General features: G+C 40.7%; 1 protein-coding gene across 1 annotated transcript in view; it reads right to left on the reverse strand.

Annotated features, from left to right (window-relative positions):
• UNC80 (unc-80 homolog, NALCN channel complex subunit) overlaps positions 1–26,901 on the reverse strand; it is a 129,139-nt gene that overhangs the window by 65,243 nt on the left and 36,995 nt on the right. Inside the window, exons 17-27 of the mRNA XM_066189462.1 lie at positions 25,867–26,033; positions 25,066–25,167; positions 22,856–23,064; positions 22,227–22,333; positions 21,627–21,726; positions 17,308–17,480; positions 11,391–11,603; positions 8,565–8,700; positions 5,831–5,964; positions 3,741–3,906; positions 66–269 (exon numbers count right to left, since the gene is read on the reverse strand). Coding sequence (XP_066045559.1) covers positions 66–269; positions 3,741–3,906; positions 5,831–5,964; positions 8,565–8,700; positions 11,391–11,603; positions 17,308–17,480; positions 21,627–21,726; positions 22,227–22,333; positions 22,856–23,064; positions 25,066–25,167; positions 25,867–26,033 — 1,711 coding nt within the window. The remainder of the gene's footprint in view (positions 1–65; positions 270–3,740; positions 3,907–5,830; positions 5,965–8,564; positions 8,701–11,390; positions 11,604–17,307; positions 17,481–21,626; positions 21,727–22,226; positions 22,334–22,855; positions 23,065–25,065; positions 25,168–25,866; positions 26,034–26,901) is intronic.

A 26,901-nucleotide genomic window follows, 5' to 3' on the forward strand; every position in this document is an offset into this window, starting at 1 on the left:
ATCACATCAAGAGTTTAGGGTCCTTCCTACTGTCCCCTCCCTTTCCGCCCACTCATCTAAGTTACCTATATCAGTGACAGTGTCCCTGCTGTGGGACAGCTGCAGCTCCTCATTCTCAGACTCTGAGTCCTGCCGTGATAACTTGGTGCTCTTTAGGCTGCCGGCCCGGCGAATGCTGGAAAGGGAACCCCCCTTCTTCACCCGGAAACTGCGGGTTCCTTTAATCTGGAGCAAGCGGGAGCCTCCTATCCTGATCTTCCTGCTGGGAACTGTATTGAAAGAATAAAAGAGGACTTTTTTCCCCTTAATTTTTCCCCATTTAATAAAGAAAGAGATCCTGGCCCTCCCGACCCTCCCGACCCTTTGCTGCCAGCCTGTATTGCAGCGTCTTCTGCCAAGGAATGTGGGATCAGAGGCTCCCTCCAAAGCCAACGCCAATGCAGCTCAATCAGTCAGGGAGTAAAGATGCTTCACAAAAATGTGTTCAACACCTCATATCCTGGAGATCTGGCACATCACCTCAGGCCTTGTCTGTATTTGGAATTAGCCCTTGTTCAACCACCAGCAAGTAGAGTCATCTGCACTAAGAGAAACCCAAAACATGGACAAGAAAATCCTACAATTCATACCAATCTGAATCAATTCCTGCCAGGAAGCAGGATCTACCCAGTGGATGTAAATTGCAGTTTTCTTTGCCAGTCCTTAGAGTTCACATTAGTGCAGCATCACCTCTTGGTACGGATAGCTGGCTGAAAGCACCTTGGACAAACCTATTTTCCCATGGGCCTGGGTTCCGTTAACCTCACTGAGCTCTGCAGTAGGATCAATGATTTATTTATACAGCGTGTGTGACTGCAGGAGGGGAGTCTGCTACATGAGGCTACCACACAAGGCTTCTTTGAAGAAAGGTTTGCATAAATCCGTGTCTCTGCATGTTACTCTTCATCATTAGAATGCTTTAGAGGAAACAGAAGCACGTAGATCTTCTCCTTCAGACAAATCAGCAGCTTTCAGGCATTAACAACATCCATTGACACTCTGCATTTTTGATGAGCACAGACATGGAATGGTTCAATGTTTAAAGCACCAACTGTTTGCACTTTCATTCTCCTCTTAGGTCAAAGGCAGTACATGGCAGTATGTCTGTCCAAATGTTGCAACACTCAGTCATTTTACTGCAGATCTAACCAGGCAAGGCCCACGTGTGATCAATTACCTTTTGGTGTGTGGTTGGGAATGAACAGCACAGAGCTTTTTGGGTAACACCACGGGTAAGCAAAATATTTAAATGGAACTGTATTTTGGCTTCAGGATAAAGCAAACACACCTTTACTCCTGAGATTGCCCCCAGTTCCTCCAGAATGGAATTCTCACTCCCATTTCCAGTGGCTAACATCCTGGTCAAAGACAGCTGGATATGGTTTGAGAGCTACCCCTCAGTCCTCACTAATGAGCTGGGAAACCACTGCTGAGTTACCAAAGAGTCTCCCTCCAAGTTCCTTAGCAATTGCTACTGTTTGGATAATGTTCAGGTCAGCTCCACCAATCCCAAACTGCTTAAGCACTTGTAACTGCATTTCATGTAGTCTGCAGAATCCCAGTTTGGCACCCAAAGAGTACATAGGATCATCTGAGAGCCTGCATCTGCCTAGCTGTAGTGTCTGTATTTCAGACCTACCTGGAGCAGATTCTATACAGTAAACCCGTGGCTTTTGGATAGCTGCTAAGCCATGCCTGAGGGGAGCAATGAGAGCAAAGCTTTTAACACTCCAGAAAAATGAAGGGAAACAGATTAGTACTCATCAAAGAGTTTGAGGTAAAGAAACCTCTTACTGTAGGCAAGCAAAGTTTAGTTACATTCACACAACAACGTTTTCTTATATAGAAAAGTGTAGATTATGAAAGATGCCTCTGCATCTGTAGTGTTTGGCCCAGGTGGATTCCCAGAAGAATAGGCTGTGGCCAAAGAAAAGAACATATAATTATTGTATATTGTTAATAATATTGTATATTATTAATTTAAAATATAACATTACCTTGCATTTATTAAGCTTCTAAAATATTAGAATTACATTTTTGCTAAGGTATATTAGGATTCAACCTTCCTATCACAGTCACTTTCCCCATGTCTAAAATGCAGTAAAGAAGCAGCTTTAGTAAAGGAAAACTACATGACGGCTTAGGAAAAAGGGATAATGGAAGAAAACTCAAATAAAACCGCAGGAAAATGTAGTTCAGTGGAGAAAAGGATGCAGAAAGTCAATACTATCTTTGCAAAAATACATTACACCTGTAGCACAGTAACATGCAAAGGAACAGCTAAGTCAGCTTTGTCTCTAAGAAAAAGAGGCTAGTTAGACTTTCTACCAGAATTTTCCAGTAGGACTGCCTGCTTGAAGGTATTCTCCCACTCAGGTGAAGTCCCACTGTTCCCTGAAAAGCTTAAAAATGGTCTCACGCAATTGTAACGATCCTCAAAAAACCCCTCAACCCCGACCCAAACTTTTTCTCATCTAAATAGGTAGAGACATCTTATCCCACACATCCTAGACTATCAGACAGACCATAAGGCTGTGTTTTTCTGGACTGCCAGTATACCAAGGGTAGACAAAATGAGGTTGAGCATCAATTTATCCAGCTCACCTTTCTTAGGTGGGTACTCAGTTGTCTGCACAGAAGTAACTGGCCCACTGGACACACAGTTTTGGAGGAAGTCCAAGACACAAGTCTTGGAAGCATTTCTAATATTTTCTCCAGTAATTATGGCAAAGTCACAGCTGAAGACAACACGAACTTTATCCAAAGCCCGTAGAAATCAATAAAAGTTCCTCCAATCATTAACAGACACTACAGTTCTGAGAGGAAAACCAGCCACAGACCTCACTGCTGTGAAACAATCATTGAACATTTGTCCTTTTCAAGCAATCATCAAAATTATCATTCAAATTCCTGCACCTGTAAATTATTGCTATGAGACAGAATGTAAATAGTAACTAGGAAACTTGTTAGAGGGTCACCTAGAGGTATCTGGCAGTTTAGTCTCTAATTGCAAATACACACAATGACTATATTGTATTGCAACACTTGTACCATCAGATAGAATGTGAGTCTTGCATGAGATGGCTCAAAAATGGAAACGATCTGCTGCTCTCAGCAAACACAGTGAGCTTGAAGTTTGCTTGTACAGTATAGAGTATGCTGGTAACATCAATCTGCTTAGCCATCAAAAGCCACACGATGTATTTTTCATGTGGTAGCAAAGAATTCGAGAGACCAATCGCACAAATTTGTTGTGATGCCATGACTTCCAAACAGATAGAGATTTTCCTCAGAAAAATACCAATCTTCCCTTCTATCTGTGATTTCCCCAAAATGAAAACACTACGATCAGAAAAAAAACAAGCACCACTTTTGATCTTTATTTTTACAGTGAATCAAATAGTGATGCTTCTCTCAGCATCCCACTAAGAGACAGCTTCAAACGAGGCTTGCTTCTTTTTAGCAATTGTGCAAAACTTTCAATCGATTTCAGTCATAGCACTGCTTTATAAAATTTAACATCTTTGCTTCTCACATTCATTATATTGACCCCTGAAGGCCAGAAGCGTTTTGGAAATGATTTAAAGCCACGTGACTCCATGGCTGCCTGCTTTTTAACACAGCCTATGCAAATGAAAACACAAAATCAACCACCACTTCACAAGCCCTGAGAATACAAAAGCCTTATTGTTCTGACAAACCTTTTTTCTCCTCGAAGCCAGCCTCAGATTTGAGGGTGTGGCTGCTGCTGTGCAGGGAATCCTTTGAATCTTCATTTTCATCCAGAACCCCAGCAAAGCTGATCTTTCTCTCATACCTGTGTCGGTCCATCTCAGGGTCCAGACGCATCCTGCAGGTCTCCAGGTCCTGTAGCAGAATGCAGACCACACAGATGTGCCAGCACAATGAGCTCCCACTGCAAAAGCTTCAGGAAGAACTGCTTCAGATGGAGTTTATTTTAATCACACATAAACCAACTGCTCTTTGGCCTTGCAGCAGGCTGAGCCACCCACCAGGATGGAAGAGTCACCAACCAGGTGCTAACACACATTGCTGATTAACATTCTCCAGTGCACTAACTTTTGCAGGGGGGGAAACATGGATCACAGAATCACAGAATGATTAGAATTGGCAGGGACCTCTGGAGATCATCTAGTCCAACCCCCCAGCCAAGTCAGGGTCACTCAGAACAGGTAGCACAAGAATACATCCAGGTGGGTTTGGAATGTCCCCAGCTGAGAGCAAAATGAGCTTGTATCTGCTCCATGATCAGTAAAAGGCTTTGGGTGAAACTTCAGAGTGTCCACCTCACTCAGCCCACAGCCTTGGCAGGTCTGCATGCTCTCTTGGAAAGGGAGCATCACTCTAAAAATACTGATTTAATATTTTAATCTGGATTATTTTTGACCTTTTTTTTTTTTACCTCTGTACAAAGTTAGCTTCAGCACTCTACAGCTATTTTATCTTACAGACTCTTGCATAATGTGCCCTTAAGGTTTCTTTCACCTATAGCTCACAGAATAATTCCTCCTCCTTGTCTCCCACACAAATCTAGAGAGCGATTAACCAGTTGCACTTCTAGTTCACATAAAAGCACTTATTTCTGTTGACCTTCATTATCCAACATATTCTTAGTTCCAAGCCTAACTACTTAATGAACCACGGTATTATCCTGCTTGTGAAGGCAGTAATTTATTATCATCAATGTGTTTAAGGAGGATTTTGCTGAATTTCTTGCGTTTTTAAATTGTCCTTCTTGCATACTTTGGGGCTAAGCCACTTCATCAGAGGTCATCTACAGCCTTTGGAATCATTTTCAGAGCCTAATTAAAATACTATCTAGATAAATCAGCCTGTCAAGCATAAGTGCCATGACTAAAATTTCATCTGGCATTAACAAAAACCAGGATAGTAGGGCTAATTCCTTCACGGAAATTTAACTTCCCATATGTTCCTTATAATTTTTGTCCTGATTTTTTAAAGAAATTTGGCTTAAAAGCTGAAACCATGTCAGTCATTCAATTCTCATCTCATTCCATGCTGACCACCTCTGAAGCTGAGGGTCACTGTCAACTCATCAAGAGATGACTGTGTGCACATGTGTTTTTTGAAACAACAGGCTAAAGCTAATGTTAAACCACAGTATTAGACATAAGAAAAGCCACGTAAGAATGAATCACTGAAAAACAGTTTTCATGTGTTCTGCTATTCACAGCATTAGTTGACACCTAACCACAGTTGTTTAGCTTAACTGTTTATGCCAGAATTTGCCTGTGCTTCTCTGAGTCTCATGGGGTTTTTTTTCTTTCTTTGCTTCTTTGTCCCCATCTCTTTCCTTTCTTCCCATTCTCCCTGCAATTCTCTGGGTCTAACCCAAAGCAATCTGCAGCTTTGAAGCTCTGGCAAATTCTCTGCAAACCATTCTGTTCCCTTTCCCTAACTGCCTTGTTCCGACCCCTGACCACTGGCCCTGCTAATCAGGTAGTGAGAATTTGAGCTTGTCACTTCCCATAGTCTACCTCCCACACTTCCCAGGTCCCTCACCCTTGGTTTCTCAATCCCTCTTCTCTCTTTGGAAACTTTCTTTAACTTCCAGCAGCGCATGTTGTGCTTCCATGGTCTCACCTCCTCAATCAACCCATTTCACGTACCCTGATCATCTTCTATTCACCACAGAGTGGCTCCTTTCTCCCCGCAGATTTCCATTGGAGTTTTTACCCTACCCTACCTCTCACCAGAGCCTGGAATCCATGATGGGCAAAGCCCTCTCCAATGTGTGTGGTCCACTTACCAAAAGAGGCTCGGGCCGTGGTCTGGGCATGTAGGGAAAGGTCTCTCGAAGGAATGTGGTTATCTCCAGGAGAAGCTGGCAGGCTGCCATTTTTAGCGCAAAAGGACAACAACATTTGGTAGGATTCACAGTGCCTAGAAAAGAATATTTCTATCATGAACAAGGAGTTTTAATACAAGATCTTGAACCAAGAGGTGATGGACATTGTCACATATGGTGCACGATGCAAGCTGCACTTAAAAACAGGAGACCCCACACTTCTATGCTACTTTTCCTACACTAAAAGAAACAGAATCAGTCAAATAACAAACCATGTATTTAGCAGCACATGAAATAATACTAACATTGATATTATATTGATTATTTCATAATACATTACATAATATTTGATATTACATTAATCATACTGTATTATATTGTATACTTATTGTATATTTATTGTGTATTTATTATATATTTATTATATTAGACTGTCTTACATTGAAGTAACACAATAATTGTCTATAGCTTGTATTACAGTATTTTATGCTAAAGTACCTACTAAACTAACCACAAGTTTACAACATTTTGTATACATGTCATCTGAGGCTAATACAGGTTAAGAAATAGATGCCCTTCTTTCCCTTTTCAGTTTTGCATTTAGTCAAATCTTTTTTAGTTGTGGAAAAGAACCACTTCCAAATATAGAAAATTATCTCAAAATAATGGAGTTAGGACTAGCTGTTAAAGACATACTTTTCTATTATTATTAATTACTACCCTGATAACTGGAAAAGATAGCCTCCTTTGAAGTCAGGCTTCTATAATTGTGCAAGCAATCCATGTGCTATATACAGAAAATCAAGGGAAAAATCAAACTTCTTTAAAAAAATTAACATTCAAAGTCTTAACTTAAATCCAAGAGGAAGAGGAAAGAGTGATTAACAAAATACGTCTAGTTTTGTATCAGCTGGTACTTCAAGTTTTGTGTTGAAACAATCAGATTTAAAACCATACCCTTTGTAACCCATCTGATACAATTCAAAGCTTAAAAGTATAAAGGATTCTTCAGTGCTTGATCAATTTGAAAAGTACTTTTTAGGATAACAGACAGCAAAAAAAGTAAATAAAAAAGTTAATTGTGACCAACGACTAGCCACATCCATTTTTTAAGTTATTCCTGATATTGCCACATACATACAATTCAGAGAGATTAGTGTTTTGACTTGCTTTTCTCATGTGTGATCTAACAGTTTTTACAAAGAAAAAGACTGAACCAAACAAGGGAGAAGACCCTGCAGGGATCAAATAAAACCAGATCCCCTGTACACATCACCAGTAATGAATCGGGGACTTTGTAAAGATTAAAATAATCTGAACTATCAAAAGCAAATGAGACATACCATGTAATGGAATAGCCAACTCCTACAGCATATAAAGCAGCTTTTGAAAACTCCCTGCCTACAGCAAGACTACTGAACAGCTGTTTTCTGACACCACTTTTCAGGAGAGCACTTGAGCTTTTAAATGGCTTTCTAGACCAGAACCTGATCTTTGTTTGTTTGTCTCAGGGTACCCTTTAAAAGCAGCTCCACAGCCCCTTGAGTGCCTGGTGGGAGTGGCTGAGCAGGAAAAAGAAAGCCTATCCTGCCACTGAGTCATTGGAATACAGCTGCTCATTTTGTGGTGCAGGTGGAACCTTTGGTGTGCAACCTCCTCCTGCTTTGGCCACATCCCCTAAAAGGATGATCCAGAACAGCCACCCATGTTCCTGTAGCTGCCAGCACAGGAACACCACACAGGGGCACATGGGAAGCTCTAGCTTAGGGCCAAGACCTTCTCTTGAGCTCATTTCTTATAAATGCCATGTCACTCTTCCCACCAGCTTCTGTCTACTCCAGAGGGGGCCTTTATGCAGTGATAAGAACAAACCCAGAACCATGGGAAGAGAAAGCAGAAGATAAAACAATGCCAACACACTACATCCAATGGGGAACAACAGTACACACAGACAAGCATCAGTAAACTGCAGCACACATGTATACACAAATGGTGTCTAAAGAGCACGTCGTGTTTGTTACCACCTTCACCTACAGCAGGTTGTGTTTTGACAATTTATTTTGGTTCACAGGGTTTGCTATAACTTGCATGCCTACACAGACCTTCAGAATCAGTGATCTGTCACAGCTCTTCCACCCTTATGTACATATAGGCACAAATGTGTGTGGTTTCATCATCTTGTTGTTATACAGATTTTTTATGATGCTTTTTTATTTCTGCCTGAAAATCAGGCACTATACCGAAGTCAAGATTTAAAAGCCTTTAGCAGAGCTGTGCCAATCCACATCAGGTGAGTTGGCTCCTAATGTTCAGAAACAGAAAAGCAGCTGATCTTACACAAATATTTTGGCAGAAGTAAATGTGAGGAATGGAGCCTGAACCACTTTTGAAACTCAGGTGACAACAAGGCTCAAGAAATAAATCATGACCCTGCTTACAACTGCAGTTTCTGTGTCCAGGAATTGCAGCTCACTGCCTGGTTTCCCTTTTCCATCCAAGTCTTTCAGTACTGCCACACATCTGTCATGTTTTACATCCAGGCACAAAAAGAACAGGGGAGGAAGCTGGGGTGAAAGTGAGGGACTGGGAAATACAGCTGGGTGGCAAGAAAATGAAAAGAGAAAAAAATATTAAGTGCTCCTAAAGCAGAGGTTCTTACAAGCGGGGTTTCTTGTAGTAAAGGGAGTCTCCTTACTGTCATCTAAAAAGTCTTCCTCCTCATCCTCCTTTCTGAGGCGCCTCTTGGTCTCCTCATCATAAATGAGGCCAAGCAGGTTGGCAGGGCTCTCGCTCTCAGCGTGGCACAGCTCATTGAGGCGGACACCAATTGCCTGCAGATGGAGCAAGAGAGAAGCACAGCAGGTGAGAATTTCAGCCCAAACAGAACGCCCTGGCTTTGTTTTTATTGTCTGAAGAGGAGGGAGGGATGACAGAAGACTAATGGCTTTCGAAACTGTGATTTATTTTCCCCTTTTTGTCAACAGAAATTTGCCAAGTGTCAAATTTCAGGATGAAAACTTTCAGTGAATTTAGTTAAACAATAAACCCTTCCAAACTGGCACATAACAGGCAGAAGGATATTAGGTCATTATGAAGTATTAATTTCTTCTACTTTTCTTTGTTCCTTTGATATATTTATTACAGATTTTTGCTAAGTCTTTCCACTGAGACTGTAGATCTTCTGCTTAAGAAACTATGCTTTGAATTAGGAATCCAGTGATAGTCTTTATTTCCTCCACAAGACAGTTAAATGCCCATGGGAAAGCCTGCTTCCATCTTTAAAAGAGAAACTCCCTGATGCAATTTCCAAAAATGAGCTGAGAGTATGCTTACAGGAGGTGGGAAGGTGCGAGGGTAATGGTGTAGGGAGGATCCGTGGAAAGAGCAGAGTCAGTCAGATTTCCACTTTACATTCTCCGGAGAGAACTGTTCATCCTGGCTGTTTGCCAGCATCACTACCAGCACGTGAACAGCCCTCATGCTGTTGTCAGCAGGCTACAGGTAAGGGGGTGTTAGCAAGGATATTGCTTTCCTGCTAAGACACTTGAGAGCTCTTAAGAACTGTCTTGATTTTCTTTGCTGCATGTACATGAGAAGAACAAAGGCAAGAATGTGAAATTTTATCCTGTGATATCATTACTTTGTGAGGGAAGGGACGTTTTAAATCACAGTGTTTTCATCAGCACTAGCCATTTGACCTTTTTCAGTATGGGATACTTTTAGACAAAGATACTAAGGAGGTTTTCTAAATATTTTACAAGTCAGAATTGATGGTCTTGCCAGCACTATATAATTTTCCCGCTGTGGCTGAAGTGACACAGAAGTACGTAAATGGTCACTTTTAATAACTGTTCTTGCTATTAAACACTTCCTCTGAAATCCAGCAACAGGGGAAAGGGTAGACTCTGCTACATAAAGAGAATAAGGTGATACTGTTGTGGTTTGCATGCTGCTACAAGTAGTTGTCAATCTCAACTATCTCTGAGCCTCTGTAATCCTATGCTCTCCACTGAAAAGGAGTTCACAAAGGAGTCAGGCTCAGGCAGTGACTTCATGGAATATAGAAGCAAACACCCTCACCCTATTTACTTTTTCAAGGAACTTTGGTATTTGTGGTGTTATTAAGGTAATCTGGTTTGAGCCTTTACCAGGGAGTAGGATGACCAGGCAGCATTTTCTGAGTTAGCTTTAGGAATGGAAGGAGGAGATCTGTGAAGATACTAAGCTCGGGTTCTAAAACCCAAGTCCAAGCATTGGATTTTATGTCTCCTTTTTTTTTTTGGGAGGGGAGAGGACGGGGAGGACGGGAATCATGATGCTCTGTAAAAATCATTGGTATTTAGAAGATGTAAGAAGCACAAAGCTCACTTCCAGAAAGACATCTGTAACTGGTCTAAGGAACTTCTCCCACTATTTGGAGTTTTGAGAAATGACCTGTATACATGTCAGACATTCAGCAATTATATTCTGGAGGCTTTACAAGGAAATAGTAAATGGCATTCACAGGGCCAGATAAGGCAATTGGCTCGTCCCTGTATGGTAAGAGACCACAATCAAATAAAACTTGAAGGGTTCAAGTGCCAAACAAAAAGAGACAATTCTTTACATGACTCATAGTAGCTCTGTAGAATTCCTTGCCAAAGAATAAGTGCTAACAGTCTGTATGGGTGCAAAGAGAAACTGAACTAAGTATGGCAAGGAGAAACCCATTACTAAATATACAGCACCACATCTAGTTCAAGGAACCCTAGGCTAAATATATTTGCAAGCAAGAAAAATAGAAAGTATTATCATACCCCGTATTTTCCCTTTTCCTTAGCTATTCACATATGACAAGTGCTGGAAAAAGGAGAATGAGCCACACAGCTCCTTGGAGAGAACACATCCTGGCAAAGTCACTTCCTTTAGGAGAAGGAGTGATTCTGGCAGGCTATGAAGTGCAAGTTGGAAGGAAGTCCATCTTACTGAGTCCCCATCTTACAAGGACTGAAATTCTGTATAGAATCTGATGTCTTAAGTTTCAGCTTTCATGTTTTTCAGATTCTGTGCTGGCTAGGGGTGCAGTTCTGAGCCTCATATTAAGTGTCACTCAGCTCTCTTCACAGAGTAGGGAGACAAAACAAATCCCTTTCCTGATGAAGACCAAGGAAAACTTCAGGCCCAAAAGTATAAACCACGGTGGACTGAAGACAGAAAACAAGAAGGATGGGACCTCACAACCTGAAGCTGTAATTGGACAATCAAACCCCAATATGCAAATGAACCCAAACTTGTAAAAGTGTAAGACCTTGTGACCGGTTGTCCATTTTATGACCATTTAGAGTCCACCTTGGGTGTAGCCCTGGCCAGGCTCTTGTCCTGCCCAAGGTGTATACTTTAAGGCCTTTTAATAAATATCCATTTTTCCCTCTTAGCTCTGTCTAGTCTCTGTTCCAGGTCAGCCTTCCCAAGGCATCAGATACAATTACCTTTACATTTTGCCATCATTTTTAATAGAGGTAGAGGAGAAACAAACACTTACATCTCCCCACTGGTAGAAGAGCTTGGCTGCATTCCACTGCAGCTTCTGGTTCCTTTTGTTGCCCACAATGGGAGAACGGCCACGGGACAGGCCTTTCTTGGTGATGTTCACATGGTGGCCCTTCATCCACTCGGGCCAGCTGCCCCGATTGCAGCGGTGAACAAAGCGGGCGCACTCCAGGAACAGGGCTGCTCGCGCCACCACCGGAGCTTCCTGAAATGTTTGTCAAAAAAACACCTTAAAAGCAAAAAACATGCATTGGGAAAACTCCCTGAACAACAGAGTATTCTGTGCCTTAAAAATTGCTTTTGGAGCTTGCCAAGGAGTCACATGGTATGAGAAGTCTCTCCACAAAAAGCTGACACCACAATCTCTCTGTGTAAGTCTCACCTCTTGAGCTACTGAAAGCAAGCTCATAAACACTTAACAGTCTTGCTCAGTTAAAACATTAGAGGGGCATAAAGAAACACAGTATAAACTTTAGAAGAGCAATTTATCCCTCTGTAATGTTCTCTTTCAGAAACCATCAAACTGCAAAAGCAGAAGTGTGCCTCTAGCACTGTTACTGCACAAACAAGTCAGGCTTTAGTTTCACCTTTGCTACTAAGGTTGCAAACATTGCAGGAGCAAATGACATTATGGCCACACAAATCCCAGCATTTGTCACTTTAGGTTCTGCTTCTGAATCTTGGGGATGAAAGCATAAATGGAGGCTTGTTAGAACTAGGAAAAGCACTATTTTGCAGTTATAATTAATATCTGTGGAGACAGAAATGTATTACTCTAAGTCAACAAAATTTCACTGGCCAAATTTCAATTGCCTTAGAAGTATCAGGCAATTCAGCTCTGAAATAACAACAGGCAGCTGAGTTTTGAAAGGACTGACTAGTTTCCAGAGGAAAACCTTCCTGTCCCTGGCTTGGAAGAATCACTTTAATGGGAAAAATTACATTGTGTGTCTTAGTTTGTACTAAATCACCCAGCAGGACACACATTAGACCAATAACGAACGCTTCTGAAACTCTGAAATGTTCAAAAAATGGACAGAGTAATTTTGTTTCCTAAATGCCAGCTTAGACTCAGGAGTAGTATTTTTTTCCTAGCAGTCTAAACTGCCAAAATAACATCCTAACAGACATGGAAAATGACTAAAAAGCAAATAGTTCCCCTCATTTCCATTTAATTTCCCCCTTTCTTCCTGCAATTTTCACAACCAAAACTCCTGCGATCAGCAGTTCGTAAGAACAAGAATACAGCAATACCTACAGTTTACCAGCTGGCTTTAAAAGGTTCACTAACAGGGATTTCACAGAGCACAAACGTGTGTTACGCACTTTTAGATGCTGAAAGCTTTAATGAAATAATTTAAGCAGATCAGCATCTACTTATAAAGAAAGGTTTGTCAAATGTGGTCTGTAAGTACTAGACAGGCCCTGAGACCCTATAAGATAGTCTGTTGAACATTATTAAATAGAGCCTCCAAGAGAGTCTCAATCAAAAATTGAAAACAAGAAATTTTGGACCAATGCTGCTGAAGTTTTGAGAAACTTTAAGAAATTTAAGAAATTATTGACACAACATCCATATGCAGGTTTTGCTCCCATTTTTACAGATGTTGGGGAAAAAAAAGCAATTCTCTTGAGAAGGAAAATTTAAGCTGCCATGATTTTCTGATGAAGAAGGCAGAAATCTGAATGCAGACACTCACTATCCAGAAAAAAACCTAATATCTAGGATCTGGAAAAACATTACAACATACTTGCTGATCACGCACAATATGGAACACAGAATAGTTGAGGATTTTATTATTTTATTCTCACTAAGTAAACCTTAACCATGGAGACACACATGAAGAGATAAAGCCCCAGACTTAGTCTACTATTGGTTTAGTTCACTGGCAAAAAAGTCAAAATTTCTTAGGAGACTGGAATCCTGTGAAGAAATGTGTTGTAAACATTATGAAAGCACACAACTACTATGATTAAAGGAGGATATGTAGGAGGGGAGGCAAAGGGGAGGTGCAGGATTAACTAAAAATCACTGTATTATTTAAAAATCACTGAAAAGACCTCCTGCACGAAGGACTTTCTGAACATCATAGGGCACAAGCTCCTGTGATTGCTTACCTGAGGCTCTGAGAAACCTGAAGCAGCAGCAGCAAGAGAAAGATGGAGATGTGACAGAATGAACAGAGATGGATTCACACAACAGAGAAACACATCACAAATGGAGAGAAATTAATCAGGCAGGTGATGGGCAGCTGAAAAGAACACAAGTTACCGTGGTCACTGTCAAAACCTGACACAGCAGCAATACTCTCACTAGTCTGTCCATGCCCATGCAACTGTTCATAAGTCCAGTTTTAACATTAGACCCACTATATTGTTTTGCACCTTGAAAATTGTTCTTTTACTTTATAAATTGACATGAATTCGCCGGTTTGTTAACAATTCAAGTCATCCCATTGAATTTTTCCAACAGATAACCTGATTTGTTCTAAAGAGCAAACAGCCTGGGTGGAAGGAACCAAATACAGAGTGGATTTGGAATTTCACAGCATCACATTACTGTTCATGTAAACCTGATTCTGCAGATTTATGACTACAGAGAACATATGTGCAGTTTTTTTCAAGAACAATGACTTTGATGACACTAATCAATCAGTGGTAATTTTCCTCGAGTCCCTTCTTAAAGTTCACATGGCACTTTGGGCAAAAATTCATTTTTGGCCCTGGTCTCTTCAAGACAGAAAAGAAAGGCATGTAATACCAACAATATACTTTTAACAGATGCCAAAGTAAATTTGAGTACTCTGAAAAGGAGCTGACTCGGTAGCTCTGCTTTGTCTAAGCAAAAGCCTGACATGAAAGTTGTCTTAGCAATGGCATGAAGACAGGTTGCAAGTAAATTATTAACTAGTGTCTTGGAAAATTGCCTGTTTCAATTAGTACAGATGTCTCTGATTGTATCTACAAAATGGTCAAGTACAGTCCATGACACAGTTCTTTGTTTTTGTTCCCAGTCTTTTACTCTGGGACCTGTTTGCAGCAACCTCTGATGTCCTTCCCAATCATAAGCACTTCCGCAGAGAAATATTTCTGCCATGGAACCAGGGATATGGGAACAATAGAGTCTGCCAAAGACCCAGGGTAACATGGAATCAGGATATTGAGAAATATTCTTGCAGTTTAGACTTTGCTTCTACTGTCTCAGTACTCAGTAGGTCATCTTAAACACAATCCCACCAGAAAACAGTACAACTATTGCATTTTAACAAGGATAAAAGATTTACATGTTACAACAAACGAGCTCACACATCTTATTGGAGAAAGGTAATGATGACAGGTGTCCTGGTCAAAGAAAAGCTGGTCATTTACAGCAGGCTAATTAGGATACTTTAGGTAACAGTAACACAATTCCAGACAGCAGTTTATTGGAACCCTCAACACTAACTTAAGCATAGACTGAAATATCCCAAAGTAAATCAATTTTGCTATTGCAAAGTCTGGATTTAAGCTGGGGACATAAAGATGAAGCTGTCTGCAATGTGTCAATTAACACTGAATGTTTGCACATCCATATCTTGATTGTAGTTTTAAAAATTTATTCAAGTATGGATGCTGCTTCTAGGAAAAGATGTTAACTGCATAGCTGCTAAACCTAAGGCAACACTCATTTTAATACACAAAAAATTATTAGCTCCATAAGGATGCATCATTTGTTTCACTCTTCTAATTCTTTAAATCAGTGTGGCAAACTCATACAAACATCCAGGCTGATCAAAAGATTTCAAAGTTGTTGTAAGAATAGAATTGTGCAAACCTGCATGAAAAAGCGTGCTCTGAAAAATTATGGAAGAACTGAAACTGGAATGGTTTGCCTTTCATTTTTTAAAGGCTGCCTTAGCAACTAGGCTGGATAAAATGACTTAAGAATCTTTTCATTTGCATCAGACATGATTCAAACTATTACTTCAAAAGCCTAAAAACAGAAGTTAAAACACCCAGAATGCTTCCTTTTGGGTGTACTCTACTGATATATAACGTGGGAATTTTCCATTGCCATTAACCAATACACTGAGATAACAGGCTGTCATTTTTTTAAATATACCCTGCATGTGACTGCCTAACTTCTATGCATCTCCAATACTTTGTAGACAAAATGCCAACTGAAAAGGTACTTGGAGTCTCCCAAGGCTATAATTAAGCAAGGCTTCCTTCATCTTTAGCTGAAGACCTTTTAGAAATTCCAATACCAAAATTGTCTGCATCATTCAGTGGAATGGAGAGACAGTTACATTTTAGTTTGTAAAAGTCAGCTCTGGAATTTAGACATCTTCAAACAGTTCATTCTGACTGGTAGTTTCCAGCTGACTTCCTGCATGGGCACAGAATAAGCTGGTCTGTACTTAGGCATTTGGGAAATTTAAAAATTAAGGAGGACACTTACAGGCAATAGGGACATAATTGCCAAACCCCATTTTATCATCTGATTTATCAGATCACAGAGTAGTGCATCTTCAGAAAGATCCCAGTGACAAAATTGCTAGGAATGAGCTCTTCCTGCTCATGTACCTTACACCTTACTAACTCTGTTAAGTGTAGAAGTTTCAATGGGGTGGCAGACTGGAAACCTTGAAGACTGAAGTTAGGTGTTGCACAATCAGCAGGTTGCAAGCCACCTTCTGAGCTCACTGCAACCCTGACTGGTAAGACCCACTCTATCAGCCACTGCATCCACAGCTTCCATCCAGAGGAACAACAACCTCTGGCAGGAAGTGTGGGAAACAGTGAATGGAACCTGTGTCTGTGGGAAGATGGATGACGAACACTCCAAACAGCAGAGCTAGATGGGAACTGACAACAACAGCAACTCCAGACCAACACTAATGCAGACGTGCTTGTATCTGCAGACCAAGTATGCAAGGTAAAGATGAAGGTGCAAAGGAGTGGGGCACAGAGCATAACATCCCTACAGCCATGAACAGGTAGTGCAGCAAAGGTCAGGGCTCAGCACTAGCAGGAAGGCAGAGTCCATGAGCCTGACACCTCCAGCAGTGAGAAAAGAAGCTGAATTTGAGCACAAATGGCACAGCAGTCACACAGGTGAGAGGTGGGGCGTGGAAAGAAAAAGGATAGAGAGCATGTGAATGCTCTGAGAGCAGTGCTTTTCAATCTTTTTTCAGCTTGCACACAGCCAAACACTTATGGAAGGAAGTAGAAAAGCAGCATGCAGAGAAATTGCTAATATTTGGTCAGTTTTTCATAGTTGTATTTGTCACGCTCCTTGCTTGTCACATAAACATCTCACAGAGCCCCACTGGCTCATGAATCACAGGCTGAAGGCCACAGTTTAAATAATGGGAAAGATTGCTAAACAACAAAACTGCAAGGATAAGAAGGAAGGAAGGAGATACAGAATATCAGGAAGGGACTGATTTGTGTCACTTTGTGTCACTGGCATATCAGCAATATCCACATTTAAAAGCACACACACACTGATTTTTTTTTTTTCCACTGACTGGCTCTGGTGACTAATGTACTTATAACTCTGTCAGAACTCGAGAGTGGAATTCCTGCACCTCTCCAAGCAGTTATCCAATCTTCAATCCTTACTCTGTAGACTGACACTAGGAGCAGAAACAGAATGTGAGCAAAGCATGAAGACAACAATACAAGCTTTGCACTGGCAATAACATAGTTATGGGGAAGCAGGTAATAAAAGGATCCATTTTGTCTGCAAACTTGTCCACTCACAGATGCTAAAGCTCCACTTAACACCACCACCACTAGCTGACCTTTCAGTGATGCTTTACATTCTTTCTGTGGGGCACGAAGAGCATTAGTTAGTGACTGATGGTGGACCACCACATACACACATGCTCCCAGCAAGTAACAACAGACCAACAGTGACTTACAAGATCTAGAGCTGCTGCCAGAATGGAGGCATCAGGGATAGTGCCTGGCTCACAGCAGTTCAGCAGGAACTGAAAGCGCTTCATGCCTTGGCGGATTGCTCCCAGGTTCACAACGTTCTTGGATTTTCCTCCTTCTTGTTTGGAGGTCAAGTGATCATCAAAGCTATGGCAACCTAAAGAGGTGGAGAGTACAGAGGGGATGCAGGGAGGGGTAGAGAGAAGGGAACACGGTCTCTCACCAGTAAAAAATGGGGAACAAAAATCTTGATGAGTACAGTCTTAGTGTAAATCCCTTACTCTCCTTGTGTTATCTTGAAGACAACAGGTTCATTTTTACAACATTCATGAGCTTCCATGAAATAGATACACAACTAGTTAGATTCTGGTATTGGTCATACTGATATCTGCCCAGAATAGTTCCACCATACTCAGTGTGGAAGCCCAGGACCTACTCCAGTACAGGTGAACTAGGATGTTGTCTTTCCTCCCCACCTCTTTAATACAGATCATCTCGCTTAGTCTTTTTTTCCCTAATAATCTCCTACCTTAATTCCCTATTGCCTTTAAGTTTACTTTAAAGTGCAGCATGCATATAACCCTTATTTCTCATGCACCAATTTAGTAATATATCATCTACTAGGACAGAAAAATCAGTAGTGAACGTGTGGAAATCAAGCACTGTCCTTTTTTCAGGCATATATCTGCAATTACCACAAGAGAAAAGAGGAAAGTGAGACTGGCCTCAGCTCCTAGATAGCATCCTTCCAGCCTCTCTCCCTTGAAGAGAGCCTTGTACACTTTGGGATGGAAAAGAGTTCCATTCAAAAATGAAGATGGCATCCCACTTCAAAGACAAGTTTAAACTCTATGTATAGAATTCACATCACAAATCAACTAATCCAAATTAGCACTTCTAGTGCAGAAGATCTCTATTGCAGTTGGGACCCAGAGTTGAGAGAATGGTAGAAAGACAGAGATTAGAAATAAGGAAAGCTGTTTCAAGGCAAAAATGTTTGGTCAAAAAAAGGAGAGTCAGTTTCTGGGATTTTTGCCGTTGCCCATAATCCTCTCCCTGTTTACATCTGAAAGTACAAAAGTTTACAGAACACTGAAGGATAAAGCACTGAAGAAGAGAGCACGGAGTGAAGAATTCAAAATTGGTTTTAAACATAGATTATTTGAAAGACAAGAATAAAAACATCAGCTCTTCAAGACTTTTTGACTACTTCAGGAAAGAAGAACAGCTGAAAGTCAAAGTTCTCTTGCACAGTGTTTTGGGCATGCACTCCCTAGAATTACTTGGAAAGCATTTATGCACCATAAAAAATGTCACAACAGAAAATGACAATGTAGATCTTCACTTTTCCCTTGAAGACAGAGGTATATCAAATTTCAAGAGACTTCTTTACAAATTCCTTGTCTATTTTTTTCTCTCCAATGAAGCTGTACCTAGTCACCAGCAACAAAATGTTCCTATGTTGGGAAAATATTTCACTGAAATGGATCAAAACAAGCAGAAAGAACAAGTAGAACACTTACACATGCAAGCAGGCACAGACATCCTTCCAAGTCCTTTTGTTTCCTTATAGCTTTTATATATCTTACCTGAGCCTTCCTGCTATAACTGTCATAACACTAACTCATTTGAGGCACAAACAAATGTTTCCTATTCAGGGCCCTGTTAAGTCTGTGCCTGTACGAAATAAAGAACAGAAACTTGCCTAAGGCATGTCCCTAACCCACCCTTATACAGAGCTAGCAGAGCTTTTGTCCATCTGAGTCAGTGGCATACCTTGCATTTTGCTGAAGCTTTACAAGACAATTCTTCAGAGGCAGCTGGCAACTGTCCCCTGTGATGCTCACCCTGGAGTAGCCTTGGTGAGATCACGGCAGCCCTCACTGACCTAATTCATGTGACTCAGGCCTGCAGAACATCTAGCCCAAAGAGCAGAGACCATTTCCTAATGCAGGAGGACACACAAGCTTCTGCCCCACCTGTGACCACGAGCTCATCCTTCAGAGCAAGCCTGAGATGCTGTGCCTTGAACACCCTGACAACTTCTGTGGTCACTCACAGCGTCCTCAGTCAGTGCCCAAAGGAACATGATGGGTCTCATTTAAAATGCTTTGTATCTGTATACATGTCTATGTGCTTTGCTCTTAGTATAGGTAAAAAAGATCATTAAAATAAATATTTTTACACATGAATGTGTGAATATATATGTGTATATATATGTATACATATGTACACATACAGATACACTGACATATGTATGCTTACATACATATATAACACAGAATTTCCAGTGGTCTACATGATAAATCATGATGAAGATCATTACAGTTCATAAATGATGTCACAAACTATTCTACATTTTATAATTTTTGATGTAATTTATTTCTCCTTTATCCATTTCCTCTTAAATTTGGTCTACTGTTAAAAAACCCAAAAACACAAGAGGAAACACCACATGGAAAAAAAACATGAGCAAAGTAATAGCATAACACCGTGAATGACAAAAATGAGAAGGCAGAGAGAGGTTCCAATATATTGCTTTAGGATCAGATCTTGAGGGATTTAACAGTACACCCATCCACCACTAGAAGGTTTTTATTCTCTCCTTGCTAAGCACAGAAAAACTGATCATCTGTATGGAAGACAGAGAAGCATGGGAAATCTGAAGGCTCAGTGTACTGTTGCTGTTCTACTGGGTTATACAGGCCTCACATCGATATCTCTGTGCACAGCACAGACATACACAGGGCAGATACAATTATTTTTGCCAAGGCTACGTGGCTTTCACTGTGTATCAAGATCCTTGTAAATACAGTGATACAACTTCCTTAACCGTCACACTTTGCCTTAAAAACTTATATCACTCTTGTATTAGCAAGATTTAAAAAAAAATTATTTTCTACAACAAAATATGAAGGTCATCTCACAGGCACACTTCAGAAACAGCTGTGGCAGTCCGTAAAGTTCTCACTGCCCCTTGGCCATTTTTAACCAGTGAGAGCTGGGAGGAAATATGGTGGAAGTATTTCATACCTACTTCAGCACAAAGCAGTGGATGAAGAAACTAATTCCTCCTACTGCTGGGGAATGCTACCAGACTACAACAAGGTGCTGAACTGATGCATTCTCACCAAGGAACAACACTTTCCATCTAGGAGCTAGCTGAAAAGCACCACCACTCACCAGTGGCAGATAACGAACAGTTTACAGTGACAATATATATATTATCTTATATTTTGCAAGTATCACTTGCCTTAAAAATTCCTTACATGCATTACATTGCAGGCCTGGGACAGGTGATGGCAAAATACACACAATGCAATGTCAAAGTGAAGAAAACCAAACATAATGCCAAAAAATGTAGCATATTGTAAAACTACAGAAATCGTGCTAAAAAATAAAACTGACTAGTATTTGTGTGTTTTTGGGAATCCGGTCGTGTTGTCTTAAAAAAAAGTAACAGAACTTCAAGATACATGGTTATCCCCCTGACAAGAAGGATGTGCTTTGAGCTGACATGAGCATGTCAATGACTGCATGATATAGATAAAACAGATTATACCATGACCTTGTATTATTCAGAAAGGCACTTTTTAGACACTGCTGACTTTGAAAATACATAACAATTAAATACATTTCTCTGGAAAAGGAGTGTTTTTATTATTATGTTGTGTGCAAAGAAAAAGGGACAGCATCCCTAACGAATGGTATGCAGAGACTAGACATGCAAACACAGAAGAAAAGAGATAATTACAACAAGGTTTGTGTAGGGTTTTCCATTTCTGTGCTGATATCTGCTAAAACCGTCAAATAGTCACAAATTGAAAAAACAAAACTAAACAAAAAACTGATGGAATTGTTGTATTGGACAACAGAAGATTTACACACCTAATTTTGAACTGAATAAGTTCTTTAAAGCAAGCATTAATTTTTCAAGTGTATTGACCGAATTTAATTTGATTTTAAAAGCCCAAATGTTGCATTGTATAATTTATTTGGTTAGCCTGATTTTTTCTAGAAAAAAAAAATTCACCAGAGCTTTTTTCTAAATCAAAATAAAAGAAAGAAGTAAGGAAAAGAAAACATTTACAAAGACTAAAAAATTGGAGAAGGCTACAATGGAGACAAAAACCATGGCGAAAGCAGGAAAAAAGGGAAAGGGCTAAAAATACAGAAAGAAACATATTTTAAAAATGAATAAAAAAAGAAAGAAAAAAAGGAGACGAGAACCCTGATTTCTAACCATCTTTTTCTTCTGTGTGATGAAGCTTGGATGGGTGTCTTCGGCAGGTGCGCCATTTACCAAGACGCTTGAAGAAATTCTCCTCTTCGTCTCGCCCGTTGTCCAGGCCTCCTCCTGGCCCCCCTCCTTCAGACAGCTTCACTGCGCTGGTGAACTTCACCTGTGCAGGGACAGAGGGGCTGGTCACAGCCTGTGCCACAGCACGGGCTCTTGGGCTCACTGGTTAGACATAAACATCTACAGAAGGGCTGCAAGGGTCACCAGAGCAACACAACTGAGGCTGCACAGATTTACATACGCTGAAGCGCTTCATCTTTTAAGCTTTCTGCTTAAAGGATTGATCTTTCTTGAGAGGCTGTGAAAGGACAAAGAAGGAAGGAGAAGTGTGACCAAAAATTAAAGCTTAAGTGTGTTGACAGAGCCTGCACTTCCCTCTCAGCACACCAGAGCAGACTCACCAGTACACTGTAAGTTTAACCTAGTCTTCACCATGAGTTACAAAAGTCCAGCGTCAAATTCCCATGGCTCTACTCTGGAGACTTCAGTGACAAGTCTCGTTAGCTGCAAAGTCTATATTGAATAATAATGTACCCATGTGCAGCTAAAACCAGCCAGATCCTGCCTTTTCAAGCTCTCTGTAATCCAGCCGGACACATTTACCTTGGAGCTCTGCCTGATGAAGGAGAGACGGTCGACAGAGCTGATATCTAGCAGATCTTCCACTCCATCAGCCAGGCCGGAGAGGGAGGAGCGCTTCAGCCAATTCCCTGTTACAGAATAAGCCACTCAGTACAAATCTAGAAATTATTTCTAGAAGAACCTATTTCTTAGAAATTTCAGTATATTTCTCCACAGTGGGCACTCTAAGGCATGGGAAAATTGGAAAAAAGCATAAGGCATAATACATGTAACCACGTATTAACTACCATGCAAAGCCAGGTCCTGGGAATTGTAACAGATATATTCTCTGTCTAACAAATGTTAATTTGGAATATTTCTCTTCTACATACAGGAACAGTGCCTGAGAGATTACAGTACTAGCCTACTACTTTGGGGGAAAAGTTTCAATAATTATTTTGGCAAAAATATCCCCTGGTATCTTTGGCAAATTGCTTACATTTCCCTTTTCCACACTGGTAAAATAGAGAGAACAGCAAATCACAGCTCCTTCTGGGAGAATACACGGACAATAAGGAACTGTTCTGCAGTATTTCTCAAGACAGCTATATCTAGCTGTATTTCTCTGCACATGCAATATGTATATAGAACAGAAAGAGACATACATTTACCTATGGGAAGTTTGAGTTTCTTTCGAAGGGAGATCCGTCGGGAGCGAGAGCGGGAGCGCCTGTCCGTGGTGGTTCCAGAGTGAGCAGTGGTGCACTCAGATGTATCCTGCTCAGATTGGCTGCTGGTGTCACTGGCTGCACTTTGTGACTTGAACATCTTTCTCCAGAAGTCCTTGCGTCCCAGATTGCCCCCTTGGTTTTGCTCATCGCTGGAACAGAAGGTATGCAAAGCATGAACTGTTTTTCAGTGAGGTTTGAATGCTCAGGGAAATGAGACCTCCCTTCTGCAGCCCCCTCCTAACCTCTCTATTACTTGAGGTTGTTTCATTTTGAATTCCAAATATACTGTTCTTAGTGGGACAGAAGCTTGGGAACACACCCAGTACTGTTCAAGACACAAAATAACCATCTTTTCTACCCTTAGGAGCTTGTCCACTGTGCCAGAATGTTGTTCCCACCACCACCACAGAAAGCTTATCTGCTCTGTCCATCAGCTGGTGCACGTGGGTGACATAACTCCCTTTTGAGCATGTGCCCAGTGTGGGTTATCTCTGGTGCCAAAGCAGTGAGACCCCCCAGGTGACAATGAACATCCCCCGCCTTGAGAGTGAGATGTAAAGAGATAAGCGAGGAATCATTAACTAAGAGACACTTTACTTCACAACTATAAAAGCTACACAAATTTTTATGGAGGCAGAAGTCTCATCCACATTCCATCCCTGGAAATGTGTAGGGCTCCCCAAGCTTGAAAGAATCTTCTTTGTGATTACTTCTCCAGAAATTGAGAGCAAAAGATTTTTTATGTATGTCCCATTAGAAACTGGATGGTAAGATACATTGAATCCTAATCTATAGTATTTCTTCTCCAGCTGTAATATAGGTACCTTATTATTATAGTCCACTGAATTGCTCATCTACTAGTAGTGTTTCTTTTGTTTATCCTGTGTAGTAAGTAATCTGTTAAAGTCTTATGACAGTTAAATTTGTGTCTATTAAATAAATAATTCATGTAATAGACCTAATTGGCCGTTATTAAGAACCTGAGGAGTGAGAGCGCTCTGGGGTGCAGGTCACCCCTAAAAAGAATTACTGCCAGAAATCTGAGACAAAGGCTGGACTTAAGCTCTCCTCTCCATTCATAACATCCATTGAACAGGTCATTCCAATTTTTAGTTTCTATATATGAAAGTAAACAACCTTCTTTAAGTCAAAATTAACTACATTTATAAGACCACATTAGTAATTTCTACAAGCATTTGTACCAGAAAGCATTAGGACATCATGACAGTCATTTGTGAAGCTTCTCATTAAGTACTGGAATTGAGACAACTTTTTTTTACTATATTCTTGAGATGTTCCACAGCTATGGCAGGGCTCAGAGAGGAACAACTTGCTGCAATCCTGCAGAGCAGTAAAAGGTTTTGTGTTATCCTTGCTGTCTCAGACACAGTGAGACTTTGCAGGCTCAGTTAAGGCAGGAGAATATGTGATGTAGAGCTCTGGGCCCTTGTGTCTTCATGCAGCTCTTTAACAAGACAGACACGTTTTCAGAGGAGTTAAATGACTTGACCAAAATTACTTAGGGACCGGTGGCCATTTGTACAATTTCCTAAAATCCTTAAGAGTATTGCTTAAGTTTAATTCAACAGTAAATGGCAGAATTCTTTGGGCATAGCTTTCAATTGTACAATGCCAACAGCAGGTTGATTCCCTGCGCTCAAGAGGGAATTACAGCAATCTTTGGAGACTACGTGCCCAAGGTAGGTCAGGAATGGGCTGGATCTCACTGAAGCATTAATGACCCTTAGTAACAACTTGGAAGTTGAAAATTAATAAAATCATCACACCCAGGAGTACGCACAAAGCTTGTGGTTAAATCTCTGAGGAATTAACATGCTATGGCAGTATGGTACACAATATTGACAAATCTATTGTCATTTGAAAATCTCTGCTGTTTCCCTATCAAAACCAGGATGGGTCCAGTTGAAAAGAGGCATTACCATTACCACTGAAATTGAAAACCACTGCCACTGAAATGACCATTGCCATTGACAACAGGCATTACCCGGTTGTTTGCAGTAGCTCCTGTGTAGACACTCAACAGTTTGTTGTACCATCCAAACACCTAAGTCTGCTATCCTGTCCATTTGTGCTAACCCCAGGAGGAAGCTGCCGGCACTGACACATGGAACAATTCAATATTTACTTACTGTTCTGGAGTTTGCATGGGGCGGCTTGAGACGTAACTCCGGCATTCATCAGGGGCAGCTGAGGCCTGGCCTTTGTCAATGATGACACTTCCTGCCTCAGATCTACACACACAAGATAAATCATCAGCCGAAGGAAATGGATGGCCCATCTCATGGTCATCACACAGAAGTGCATTTGGAAACTTGCAAAGTAGCTTTAGAGATGTACCCTCCCCTTAGCAACTTAGTGTCTCTAAATACACATTATTCCCAAAAGAGGCATCAGCTCTTAGCAGCATAGCCAAGGTTTTCAGGACCTTTTCAACTTTCTTAATCCTTCTTACCAACATTTTAATAAGACAAATTCCTCAAAGCACCAGAGGAAATTTATTTTCGCTAAAGAAGCATGTCAGCATTAGATTTCTTCTGGGACTTGTTTTACTTACCAGGGTTTACCTGTCAGAAAAATAGGTACACATCCCAAAGGATGTGATGCATATTAAAAAGTATATTCACTGAGTGTTTTGGGAGTGACACCACGCTTCTTAGTTCTTTTAACCTCTCTTTAACCCAGTGTTTCCAGAGCACCATTCTCTTATGCTTCTTATAAGAGACTGCCAATGCTTTACTCTGCAAATTTGTTGCATTCTCAGATCATTAAATTTTAAAGAAGGCTGCTGCCACAGCCCAAGTCTGTACATCAAGAACTGACATGCTACAAGGATAAAACAATCTCTCGGACGTTCTATATTTATGTAGAGCACAGACAGTCATAGAGTCATATGCAAGTCAGTCATTCACCTTCTCCCTCCTGACACCCACCTTTTGCTCCCAGAAGGTTTTGGCTCTTGCTCTGCTTCCTCTGTCTTCTTTCCTGGTATTAACTTTTCAGCACTGTCCAAAAGGGCACTGAGTGCCACTCTCCGAAAGACATTCCCATGAGCCTCCTTGATAAACTGGACCAGCTGTCGGATGTCACAGTACAAGCCCTGAGCAGCAAGACATCATGAAAAAGAACAAATTCAGTCTGCAGTTTCTAAACAAACACTGAGAGTCAATACTTTCTGAGGTACTTCACCAGACCATTACTTCTCCTCTGGCTGTTGTGTGATCTACTCTTCAGGTATATGGTTCGTGGGTTTTGGCTAGAAACTCATAGTGCACTCAGAAGAAGCAGACAGGAGGAGCATTATTATGGAACATGATCTGCAATGGGATGATCTGCAGCAGATGGAGAGGTATCAGAGGCTAAAAGACCTGTGAAATGAGGGAGCTACAAAGATGACTTAAAGTTTGTTTTATACCATTCATCTAGACCACAAACTTAAAAGGCATGAAATATCTCAGATGTATGTGAGAGGATGTAGAATACAAACAATTGCATGTTTTTTTCAGAACCAGTGGGTGTCTCTGGATTTTTTTTCATTATTTTAGAGCTTCACATCATATGAAGAGAAAGGAATGATTCACTCATTCTCCAACCTACCTCCTACACTCAAGGCCCTTTTTAGTTCTGAACATACACATCTGTGATGTGCAAACCACCTCTATATCTGAGGGCAAGGGGATGGCGCGAACAGTTTTACAGGGCTTGATTTTTGATCTGTGAGCTTTCCTGAAAGACTTCGGACTATTCTGAAAATTCCCAGCAACAAGTAAAGGAAAACAATAACAACAAAATACCCAACAAGCTTATAATTGCACCTGTATCCTGGTTAAGACTTTTTTAAAAAGTAAGATATTGACCACAAGATTGACTTTAAAGAAATGACAAAGCAGTAACAAATCTGCACACATGCTCTTACATGCTGTATCCTCCATACAGGCACAATTAACAGTGTTACCCTAAGGGAAAAG

The sequence above is a fragment of the Chamaea fasciata genome, unplaced genomic scaffold, assembly GCF_029207755.1.
Source record: "Chamaea fasciata isolate MVZ Bird 193981 ecotype frontalis unplaced genomic scaffold, bChaFas1.0.hap1 SCAF_8, whole genome shotgun sequence".
NCBI classification, from domain to species: Eukaryota; Metazoa; Chordata; class Aves; order Passeriformes; family Sylviidae; genus Chamaea; species Chamaea fasciata.